Source organism: Coffea arabica, chromosome 7c, assembly GCF_036785885.1.
Source record: "Coffea arabica cultivar ET-39 chromosome 7c, Coffea Arabica ET-39 HiFi, whole genome shotgun sequence".
NCBI classification, from domain to species: domain Eukaryota; kingdom Viridiplantae; phylum Streptophyta; class Magnoliopsida; order Gentianales; family Rubiaceae; genus Coffea; species Coffea arabica.
In genome coordinates, this window is record NC_092322.1 from 4,856,265 (window position 1) to 4,868,878 (window position 12,614).

At 35.7% G+C, this 12,614-nt stretch overlaps 2 protein-coding genes across 3 annotated transcripts; one reads left to right on the forward strand and one right to left on the reverse strand.

The window, feature by feature from the left end:
* The first annotated feature begins 83 nt into the window (after positions 1 to 83).
* LOC113700019 (mitochondrial outer membrane protein porin 2) lies at positions 84 to 3,184 on the forward strand. Of its 2 annotated transcripts, XR_003450506.2 has the most exons (7): positions 88 to 305; positions 431 to 498; positions 1,916 to 2,026; positions 2,121 to 2,207; positions 2,295 to 2,503; positions 2,621 to 2,987; positions 3,104 to 3,184. XR_003450506.2 is itself a non-coding variant. In XM_027220417.2 (6 exons), the coding sequence occupies exons 1-6, from the start codon at positions 257 to 259 to the stop codon at positions 2,925 to 2,927; spliced, it is 831 nt and encodes a 276-aa protein (XP_027076218.1). In that variant the 5' UTR covers positions 84 to 256; the 3' UTR covers positions 2,928 to 3,184. The 2 variants fall into 2 exon arrangements, 1 of the variants encoding a protein (XP_027076218.1); XM_027220417.2 differs by having other exon boundaries at positions 84 to 305; positions 2,621 to 3,184.
* Positions 3,185 to 6,135: 2,951 nt separating this feature from the next.
* LOC113700083 (large ribosomal subunit protein uL24z) lies at positions 6,136 to 6,886 on the reverse strand. The gene has a single exon (XM_027220530.2). The coding sequence runs from the start codon at positions 6,793 to 6,795 to the stop codon at positions 6,355 to 6,357; it is 441 nt and encodes a 146-aa protein (XP_027076331.1). The 5' UTR covers positions 6,796 to 6,886; the 3' UTR covers positions 6,136 to 6,354.
* Positions 6,887 to 12,614: the final 5,728 nt, after the last annotated feature.

Below are 12,614 nucleotides of genomic sequence, written 5' to 3' on the forward strand. Positions count from 1 at the left end.
TCATGGGCTTCTCTCTAGAAAAAATTAATGGGCCCAACCCGATTCCCAGCATTATTTAAATCACAAAGAATAAAAACCACCCGATTCAGATCGACGACCCAGATCCATGGTTGCTATATTCCCCGTTTGCCACCGATTTTGGTGGTGGCCACGAAATACAGTACCCCTCATTTTTTCCCTCGCATCACAGTCCCAGTAGTTGTCGATTCTCCTGATTCTCTCTCTCAAACTTCACTCCCTCCCTCTCCAGGAAAAGATGAGCAAAGGACCAGGTCTTTTCTCCGATATCGGCAAGAAGGCCAAAGGTAAATTCTCTCTTTCCATATCGTCTCTCTCTTTGTTTTCCCCGGAAATTTTATTCGAAATTTCGTTGTAATTCCTCTCATTTTCATCATATTTTTTTATGTTATTGTACTCGTTTGATTCGTAGATCTGTTGACCAAGGACTATATCTCCGATCAGAAATTGTCTGTTTCCACCTACAGCTACAGCGGAGTGGTACGACCTTCTTTCATCTCCGTCTGAATTGGACTTCCAATTTTGATCATAAGGACTAGTAACTCCGCTACTGCGGTTGTATCTTTTTCTGATTGAACGAAAATAGATAGGGTTTTGACTGATTAGTACACTGTAGATGTTAACGGAATTTGAGATTGAATACACTTGGTTCAACTTATTGTTCTGTAATTATTCTGCGACTAAAATTAAGAGATTTATCATCTAAACTACATTTACTATGCCGTAGTATTAATTTTGTTCATATACTTAGCTGTTTTGATGAGGTCTGTTAATGGCTGCATTATGGTGCATTATTGTTATGTTATTAGGATAGATTGTTTTGTCGACAAAATGAGGGGGCTTAGATTAGCTATTTTGGCTCTTTTCTCTTTTATTGGATTTGTTTAGCCCCAGTTCTCCACGATTCATGGACAAGGTGCATGCATGTGCTGGAGCTCTAGTGCATCATTTCATGGTCGGTCTCACAAGAGCTTTCATGAGCAAAAATGTTTTTTTGATAATCTAGTCATGATTATATCCTAGAACTTGAATACAACTGGTACCTCTTCGAAATGTAGCATCCCAAGTATGGCAAAGATCTAATCTCTTGTACATCTTTAACTATTGAATGCGAATGTTAGTATTCATATTCAACAACCTATCATGATGTTTTACATGGACGTTTTCTCATTCTAATCAGTGGCTGGATATATTCTCTTTCAAATCCATGGCATTAATGGAGACCCTGTTGAAAGTGGTGGAAAATCCATCTCGAGTAAACTTGTGGATTCTAAGCAATCTGGCTAGAGTGCCTTTCAAACCTGACTTCATGTCAGTCTTCCCTTGGATGCATAAAGCATAAGTAGTTACTTTTCTGATTTATAAAATATGTTGATATATGTTCCTTCTCATCAAATGATGTGATTAAGCTACCCAAAGAGGGGTAATGACTGTAGGGATATCTCAGAGCTTTGCTTCCTTTCTTTGGGCTGGTGATGTATTTCCTAAGTTTAGGAAGTTCTTTCTCAGGAGGTGTCTTGCAGGAAAAGATTGAAGAGAATGGGTAACAGAAGATATTTTCTGGGGTCAAATCTTACATCTCCTTGGATTTGTACAATTGATGTTTGTGAATGTGTACCTCTCATAATGGCTTATTTTGGAGTTATATTACTATGGTTTTTTCCTGTTAATTAATCTTCCTTTTCCCCATTGTTAATTGGACTTTGTACACTTGCTGGTTCTTCATTCTGTGTTCATTCTTTTTCAATGTTGAACGTCTTCTAGTTAGTTTTTGTTCTGTTTTTCTTGCTATCCTTGTAATCACATTGCAACTGTTTCCATTGCTTTCCTCTTATATTTTGGTTGTTAAGTCCCATGTGAAGTGATTTTAACTCAATTTATCTACCCTCTGGTGTAGGCCCTGACGTCAACAGCAGTGAAAAAAGGAGGGCTTTCAACCGGCGATGTAGCAGCTCAGTACAAGTATAAGAATACTTTGTTTGATGTCAAAGTTGATACGGAATCGAATGTCAGTTACTTTTCCTTGTCATCTCAGAAAATGTGCTTTGCACTCCAGATGGTGTCTTTTCTTATCCTATTTTTCCTCTTCCTTTTTGTCATAGGTCTCAACCACTCTTACTGTCACAGACATTGTACCATCGACAAAGACCATTGCTTCTCTGAAATATCCCGATTACAGCTCTGGCAAGGTACAAATGTCCTAGATTTTGATCACGTGTTCACTTCTTTTCACTTGTGGCAGCTACCATTTCTAAAATTTAAATAATTTTTTTCAGGTCGAGATCCACTACTTTCACCAACATGCAACCTTAACTACTGCAGTTGGTCTGAAGCAATCCCCAGCAGTAGATCTGTCGGTCACCCTTGGTACGCCAACCTTTGCCTTGGGTGCTGAGGCAGGTTATGAGACTGCTTCTGGTACGTTAACCAAGTATACTGCTGGAATCAGTGTGACAAAACCAGAGTCTTCTGCTTCAATAATTTTGTGAGTCCATAACCAGTATTGAGATATGACAGCTTTTTTAACTGCCGCAACACCACAAACCAAATTGAACCCTTATATGATGGTTGGGTTTGTCACCCGAACTAATTTTTTCCTCAGGGGAGACAAAGGGGACACAATAAAGGCATCATATGTACACCATCTAGATCAATTGAAGAGGAGCACTGCTGTTGCAGAGATTACGAGAAGGTTCTCCACTAATGAGAACACATTTACTGTTGGAGGATCTTATGCTGTTGATGCCCTTACAATCGTGAAGATGAGGCTTAACAATCATGGGAGTCTAGGCACCCTCTTGCAGCATGAAGTCATACCAAAATCAGTCCTCACCATCTCTAGTGAATTTGACACCAAGGCCCTGGACAAAACTCCTAGGTTTGGAGTGGCCCTAGCTCTCAAGCCTTAATAGCATTTCCGGATGCCAGCTGCAATTCTACGTTAGAACATCTCATTTTCTTATCTTCAGGTAGCGCTTGAATCTAGCGCCAAATAATCAGTTCCACATATATTTCCTTCCTAGGTTTTATATACCATTGGTGGTTTTGCACTGATACCTGGGGTATTTTTGTGTTCTTTTCCTAGGTTTTTGATTTGTTACTCTCAATTTTTCGTGTGACCCTGGGCATTTTGAGATCTGAACAATCTTATTGGTTTTGTGGAGGAGCCCTATGGGAGTGATGCATTTTATTTGTGCTTTAGTTTAGTTATTCCATTGCCTATAATTCTTTTGGAGGTCTTGCAATTTGTGGTGTATTTTTCAAGATTTTAGAAATTGCTGCAGCTTGTAGCCCTCTTACCAGATGCTGCAGGTTATGTTTATTGTTTCTGCTGAAAGAATAAGCAATTTGGCCACGTTTTTGGCAAAGTCATCAGTCTGTCAACTAGAGCGAAATAACTGTAAATATGCTTAAAAAACTGCTTTTGGTTCATTGAAATGCTGGTAACATAGTATTAATTTGGTATTATTCAAAATTCCTCTCTAGAATAGGGGTATATAGTAATAACGGATTTTGCTTCTTTCGTCGCTAATCAATTATGCCAATTGACCTATCAGACAATTGAGTAATCGGTACCCTGAATCTTTAGGCCCCCGACTTGAATTATTCATGGTGCAGAGGCATTTTGGGAACCGTACCAACATTTTGTGAGCTCTTTCGTACCCATTTTTCCCCCTTAACCAGTTTCATTGTGGTTTAGAGATGATCCAATTTTTCCCGTTACCAGTTTCATTGATGGCTAGATGCCTAGAAATGGTGTTTTATGCCACAAGGATATATTTAACCATCAATCCCGTGCGGTCAATCGTCAGTTGAGGCAACGAAATGGTATGGTTTGAATTCTACAATTACCATAAGATAAACTAGTTAGTGGGTATGTGTTTTCGTAAAAACCCATAAAGTATTTGTGTGCAGTTCAGCCTGTTCAGGAATGGCTTTCAGAAAATTTTTTTTTCGTTCTTCAATTTTTTCCTTTTTTCGTCTTTTTTCCCTCCTTCACCAACAGGTCCATCAACCCATAAACTAACATTAACCATCACTTCTGCCACCACTTCCGGGCACAGTTGTTGAACTTCGAGGTCGGCTGTTCCACCATCAGCTGTTTAAGTCCACCGCCATACATGATTCAAACCGAATTTCTAGTAGATTCGCGTTTATCATTTCAATGGTATAGAAGGTCGAACAAAGCCAGGAGATCTCCACAGCGATGAACGTTGAAATACCACAAGAAACAACACAGTTTCCTCCATCTTCATGCCCGAAACAATTATCAAAAGCCGAATTTGATCAACACAAAGTACATAAATTTAGAATCCTAAGGCCATGCTTGGATTGCTTGTTTCCGTCGGAAAATATTGTCGTTTTTCGTGATCACATTTTCCTATCACCTTTTTCCCTCACATATATCAAATCGCTACAGTAATTTTTCCATGAAAAATGACAGAAAATGCAATCCAAACACAACCTAAATTTTCCACAAAGCCAGATCAAATGTATCAATTCATTTTGATACCGAACCTGGCACAGAAGCATAAAAATCGCAAATCATTCACCATCAACAGATTTTTCTGCACGTAGTTCGCTTGTTGCCTCTGCCTCCATTGGCACAAACAGCCGCCATTGGAGGGAGTACTTGGGAGCCAGTACATGCAAAACCAATACATGCAAAGCCATTGAAAAAAAAAAGCTGAAAGAGCGAGGGAAGGGGGAGAAAGGGAGGGAGGAAAGTGAAAAGTTAATATCCTGAGCGGAGGAGATAGTCGACAGTCAAGGAGGGAAGAGGAGAGAAGCTGAGGAGCGGGGAGTGAGTTATCATACAAGATTCTATGATAGTTTTTTTTTTCCTATTCTCTTTTGCAATAAAATAAGAATAAGTGGGTAAATCCATGAAATTGACCTATCACCCCCATTGGCCGAAGACAAACTAGACATATGGGTTTGATTGAACTTGAAACCCATTGATGTACCTAAAGCCCACCTACCAAAAATCCTTTTTAAGTACTACTTGTTTGTATTTATTTACAAGACTAATGGTTCGAATAATTTCCATGTTTCCATGTAGCGCAGTAGCTGTAAGCGAGAATTTCCAGCGACCCCCCAACGAAGATACAAAAGCCACATTTAGAGAGTAACAATTACTACACTTGCAGGCATAGGAACACAATATTCATCATGCCGATCAGAATTGCAAAGCATCAAACCTACATTATGCTCCAGTTCGCACACAAATGCCCCATTTTAAGTTAAAAAAATTAATCACTTATGCATGAGAATGTTATACTTGTCACCCTTGTCTGAACCTTAAAAATCAAATCAGCATCACACTCAAGTTTGCACACCGTTTCCAGGAACAAACTTGCAAAAGCAAGTCACCATGTCCTCAAATTTAAAAGTAAATTCGTTTAGCATTAAACAGCTAGAAGATTCACTACATAATTACGCATCTGGTAAGTCGGCATCGGATTCTTTTGCCTTCTATTGCTTGCATCAATTAGCAGCACATACTAGACTATAATGTAAATGAATACAGCTGGATGTAATACAATTAAACGAGCAACTCGACGAAGCCAAGCAACCTAAACAAGCGAAATTTTCAAATATCAAAGTTTTCTTGAAATATTCTAAATCGAGAGGCACCCCCATCCCATAATTCTTAACTAGTCTACGTTACCAAGACAATGCTGCCTCAACTTTTTACAAACAATAAGGATTCTTGAAGGCCACTCCTTACATGAATATAAGCATCACAAGGGAAATAGCAATTCAAACCTAACCATATTTGCTTTTACAGCAGTCCCAACTTCCAACTAAGGGAAAAAGTCAAACATCCAAGTCAACAGGACAGCTAATAATTTCGTATCAAAGACAAAGCTTATAGCAAACCAAACATCAAAATCATAGCAACTTTTTCCATCTCTATTTTCCTAGCTACACATTCTGCAAATTTCGCACATTTTATTCTATTATAAATAAGATAAAGTGAAATTTTTATTGTAACCATTTCATCTCGGATATAACTCCATACATAACCCGGAATAAACCATAACCATAGCCAAACACGCACCAACCAGCACAAATCAACAGCTAGAAAGCTAATTTAAAACGACAAATCCCAACTAGCAAACATTCAAATGAACTAAAATTAAAGGATCCAACTATCAGCATTTGATTAAAGCAAAAATGATATAATAAGCCCAGCAACAAAATTCCATGCCTTAAAATCCCTAATCACCAAAAGAGTACGCACTTATCATAACATCTCTTCCTCTTACTCTCCCAATATCTAAAACGTAACAGCAAAACAAAATGTACCAAAACGACAACATATGATCAAATTTAATCAACACTCTGCATAATATCCTCAGCAGTGAACTTAGTACCCTTATCCTTATCAGCGGCAGCCCGACCCTTAGCCTTACGATCAAGGAGAGACTTGCGGTCCTTGTCGAGGCGGAGCTTGGTGATGACGACGTTGGATGGATGGATGCCGACGTTAACGGTGGAGCCGTTCACTTTCTCACGAGTGATGCGTTCGATGTGGATCACCCATTTCTTGCGGTAGACTTGGACGACTTTACCTTCGCGGCCTCTGTAGGTTCCACGCACCACCTGAACCTCGTCGTCTTTGCGAACCGGCATGGACCGGACGTTGTACTTGGTCCTCAGGTCAGTTGACAGCGGTGCGCTCATCAACACCCGGCGCACGCTGGATGGAGCAGTGAAATGGGCCTTCCGGCTCTTGCGGCGGGAGGAGGAGACTCTAGGGTTGTACTTCATTTTCTACTTCTTCGCCGCCGACGAATGATTTCGATTCCCTAAGCTGCTTCGAGATGCTGTGTTGAGTGCGGCAACTAGAGGATGCTCAGCTAGGGTTTTTGGAATATATAGTGGATCTAAAGAGGAAATTGGCAATTTGGTCCCTCACGTTTTCGAGAAAAAAAAAAACTTTTTTAATCCCTGATGTTTAAAATCAATCAAAATAGTCCTCGGATATAAAAGTTTTGTCCATTTGGTCCCAAAACTCATTTTTGCTCAATTTTTCAATCAAAAAATGCATGGCCACCTTATCTGTCCCTAATTACTGAGGCAAAATGGAAATAAATTTTTTTTTCTTGGAAAAAAAAAAGACAAATGATCACACCTCCCCTTTCCCCAATTTTCAGACACTAAAAGCCTATTTCTAATTTTAAGTGACAAACCCTAATTTTCAATAACAAAATTTCAGCAAATGCACATTCACAAAAATGTAATGAAGAGAAAGGAATAGGGATCAAATTGAAAAAAAGTAAAATAATCGAGAAGCACAAGTGAATTGCCACATACGATAAAATTTTGTCTAAATAGCGTAATATCATGATTTATTGCATATATTATGTAATATATAAGGCTATATGTGTTATTCATGAATTTGCTAAAAAGTTTTGTTGTTGGGAGTTGGGGTTTGGTGTTTGAAAAATTATAAGTAGGATTTGGTGGTTGAAAATTAAGGAGAATAGGAGATCTTTTTTTTGTGAAAGGAAATGAATTTTGTTTTATTTTGTCTTTGAAATATGGGTACATGAGGTAGACATGAGTTTTTGGTTAAAAAACTTAGCAAAAATGAACTTTGGATCAAAGGTGTGTTTATATCTGTGGGACTATTTTTGTTAATTTTAAATGAGAGGGACTCAAAATATTTATGAAAATCTGAGGGGCCAATTTAATAGATTTTCCTAAATGTAGGGGCCACTATAGGTGTCATTTGTGAGGTATAGTAAGACTTGGATCCTTAGGGTTTGGTGGCGTTTGGGCTGGGCATTGGAAAGAGTTAATGGGCCTAAAAAAAGTAAACTCGTGCTTGTATGGAGGCCTAAAGTCGCTCGAAGTCCATGTAGGTGATCCAATTAATAACAGATTGAATATGGGCATGGTGACTTGCCGAAAGTGACCATAGCTCTGCCCGATTAACATTAGGAATGGCGACGGATCGGGAGTGGATGGGGAACGTTGCCCAAACATTTCTCCCGCAACCGGCCCCATCACCCATTCCCTCCGCCCCAGCTCACAACCCCTGCAAGTGTACTAAAAAATAAATGTATAATTAATAATTTAGTATAAATGTATTATTATAATTAATTAATAATTTGTATTAGTATAAATATATAATTATTAGTATAATTAATAATATTAATTATATTACATACACATAATCTAATACTTATAACAAATACTAGGGGGATGCGCGGGTGTTTAGTGTCTGTGATTAAAGTGAATTTTTTAGTGGTTGAAGTGAATATTATTTCCACATTAATCAAAAAGTTATTTTTGATCAAGAATCTATCGGTACATATCATCCATGTTGTTGCAAGGTGAGCAAGTGAATAAAGATAATAGTAGGATAACAATGCATATTAAGTAATATTAATAAAATTATTGTAGATAATAATGCATATTAACCGAATCCTACTTAATATGAGTAGAAGAAAATGCATGAATAATGGAGTAGTTTAGAGGGCATTAAACCTAATCCTGGAAGCCGAAAAGGGACCAAAAGGAAGAATGTGAAAGATGAGACATCGGAACAATCATAATCGATACTTAGACATTAAATCATCAACATACCTATGTTTTTGGCTATTTAATTGAGATGTAAATAGTGATATATTGCTAGTATGGAAGCTGTTTCAAAGACAGGGGCTTCACATATGGGAACTCATGCGTTGGTATTATTATGAGTTGTTTCACATAATTAAATGAATAGCTGCAGGTCTCTTTATTTTAATTGCATTATGACACCATTTTAGTAAATTACATCAATACATATGCTTATATTAGTTGTATCCAATGCACTAACGATTGCAAAATAATCCCTCAGTCCAAAAATACCCAGATGGCCTTATGCTATATAAGAATGAGTTTTGGTCAAATTTGTCAAATGCTACTGTATGATAACATCTAACAATCATTTCATTTGGTGCAATAGCTAATAAATTAAGTAGGTAAAGATTTTACAAAATATTAGAAATTGAGTTATTAACTTGTATAAATTAAGATCCATTTTTAACTACTTTGGGAGCTTTGTTTTTTGTTAAAATTGTAATAAAGTATTTACAAGAATTTTCAAAAGATAATAATATATTTGTCCGAATAATTTTTCGGTAGTACTAAATTTGCTATAGTTTCAGTCAATCGGTGATAAAACAACTCTAACTTCAATCGAATTTTGGAACTATTTATCTGGCATAATTTGTGCTGTAATACTAATAAAGTATGTATCTAAATTTATGTTGAATTCTAATGCTTTGTGAAAGAGGTCAGGAATGAAAGCTTTAATGAATTCTATTCAATCATTATGGACAACTCAATTACCATAAGCTTAGCAAAATATAAGAGAAAATAAACATATTATCAAACATAAGTTTAAGACAAGTCATAAGTTTCATAGCAGAACATCAAATTACCAAAATCAATTATCACATGATTATATAGATGAATCAACTTTATCACCATAGCAAATCAGTAGTACAAAGGTCAAACTACCACTAAATGAATCAAGTATTCCCAGAAATCAGACAGTCATATATATAACCAAATACATAAATGAACGAGCTCTGTCACCAAACTAAATCAGTATTACTAAGTACACACTAACACCAAAATCAATTCCAGAACTAACTACATGTATATCAAAAGAATTTAAAAGATTCAGTAGGAAGGAAAAAATTTTGGTTACCTTATTCCAAATATTCCCTACAAAACTTTTCCTCACACACATAAGGCTGACATTGTTAATGCATTAGTATGACCTAATTAAATATATTAGCATGTGCATAGAAAGCAGTTATACACATATCACAAGTTATTTGCAAATTATGACAAATTTCAATGTAAAAAAATACAGTTTCAACATACCTTGGCTTGGAGATTCTGATTAGGAGATCTAAGTATGTAACACTCTTCTTATGAATTATGTTCCTACCACAAATACAAGCAACGCAAAAAAATACAATTCAAAAAACTAAAAGTCAACTAATTGTTATGATTTGTCTTCAAATGGATGAGAGATGGTTCCAAACAACAATACCTTTGTTGAGCAAACCCAAAAGCTGAGAAAAGGGAATGAACAGATGTCCAACACTTGATACTTTAAATTTTTCAATAATTAGCATTAATTTTGTCTTAACTATCCTAGTCCTAGAATGGTTGGAAACGGTAAAGACCGTAAGCCAAAATACATGAAGTTAAAGCAGTAGAATTTGAATAGTAACACCTATTTAGCCAACTTCTGCCAATTATCCCTAATGATTGTGTCTAATAAATCATTTGCAATAAACCCATGCAATGAATGAAATTTAGCCAGTTGAGAAGTCTAATTAGTTACATCAAACTATGTTTTCCAACCTTTAATTTGCAACTCACCATCTTTATGTAATTACACCAAGACAAAAGCTATTATGTACCAACCGTTAAAAGAGCAGTACAACAAACTCGCATTCCCAAAATACTCTTCCCTCATTAATTCCTTTCACTAATTACCCACTAAACCATATTCTCCCCAATTTAATTAGAGACTAAGGACGTTTAACTAATTACAACCACACAACAGCTATTATCACTTGTACCCACAGATAAAAAGATAACCAAAATAATCATACATTTCCAAAATACTCATAAAAAGACACAACCCCATTTTTGGAAATGTATGACAAAAGAATTCACCATAAATTGTATTCTACCTACAATACGAACTTTAAATATACAACACGAGGGTATCTCTATAAACATATCCAAACACATGCCGCAATGAGTTGTATAAAAAACTTTTAAAAAGCAACACATTATTTCACATTTCCAAAATACCCCTATCCATGCGGCTGAAATTCAAAACCCCCTTTAACCAAAACTCATTCTTATATAGTATAGGAAATTCAAATTAGGTGGGTGATGATGCAGGGTTATAGTTGCCTGTCCTCTTGTCTCGTTTTTTAGCAGGGGAGAAAATGACCCCCCACCTCATCCCTATGCATGTCAATGGATCGAGTATTACCCAAATCCAATCAAGATCTAATATATTTCGATAAGGTTTGGATTTAATTTATCAAATCCAGATCCTGTCCAGAGTTCAAACTCAAACCCTATGAGAGAGTCGTGAATTTGGATAGGGTCTGATTTCCTAAAATTCATATTCAAATCTAGACACATATTAGATTTTAACCCAGATCCATACATATTTTATTAAATAATATATATTAGGAATTTTATAAAATAATATAATGATTATTGGAACGAATACATTAAGATTTTTATGGCATTGGAATTTGGATTTAGTGTTCGTGGTTGGGTGATTGATGAGATTCGTGTCAAATTACTTCTAGATATGGTTGAAACATTAGTGACTACTGATGATTAAATTGAATAAAAGAAAAAACGAGTAAGTACTTATAAATTTTCTTATTCTATTATTTATTTATCATCAGTTCTTAATCAAATGATTTTTATCTCGTTCACTATTTTAGTGCTGGATTGCAAGACATCTACCAACATTGATGTTTAAATAAGAAAAAGATGTACAAAATTACATTTTTTTAATAAGACTAAGTATTTATATATGTTATGGTTGTTTTCTTTGTTAAAAATTAGTCCTAGTTGTCATTGTCATTGGTACAAACTTTTTCAAGAAAAGGAGAAAGGGTAAAGGCAAACAAATGAAATATTGATATGAATGCAATTGAATATTTAAAAGGGTTAAAAATAAAAAAGTCCCTTGTGGCATACCTAATACGCAGAAAAGCCTCCGGTGGTTTCAAACATATAAAACAACACCTCATGTTTTGAACTAAATTGTAAACTAACAGAATTCGTTAAATTTAACGAAAATGACCGTTTCGGGTATTAAACTTACCTGATTCCGTTAAGTTTACCGTTAAATTTACCGGATTCTATTAAGTTTTCCGTTAAATTTACTGGATTATGTTAAGTTTAACGAATTCTGTTAGTTTACAATTTAATTTGAAACATGAGGTGTCGTTTTGTATGTTTTGAAACCACCGAGAGTTTTTCTGTGTATTAGGTATACTATTGAAGTTTTTTTTTTGTTTTTAACCCTATTTAAAAATATATAGAAGTAGTCAATAATAATTCTTTTTTTGAGTTCTAAATATTGCATTCAATTTGTTGAATGTTAATTTTATTATTTGAAAACAAAAATTGGATGGTTAGTTTCTATTATTTATAAACTCTATATATTTTTAATACATTTTTACTTTGGTATTTTCAGAAAATACCCATAGATGCCCATTGGATACTCATATCCATAAGGATCCGGATATCGACTTACTTTTTTAGACCCAAAAAAATCTGAATCTGGATTTGGGTCTAACTAAATTAAATGAATTTGAATTTAGATCAAAGGGATCCAACCCAAACCCTATCCATTGATATACCTACTCATCTCATTCCCCATTAATCCACCAACCCAAACCCTACCCATTGATATACCTACTCATCTCATTCCCCATTAATCCACCGCGGGGTGGGGTCGGTGCCGCCCCAATTACCACCCTTAATTAACATGCAATAGTGTGCTTGATTAGTAGATTATTTGGAATGATACTAAA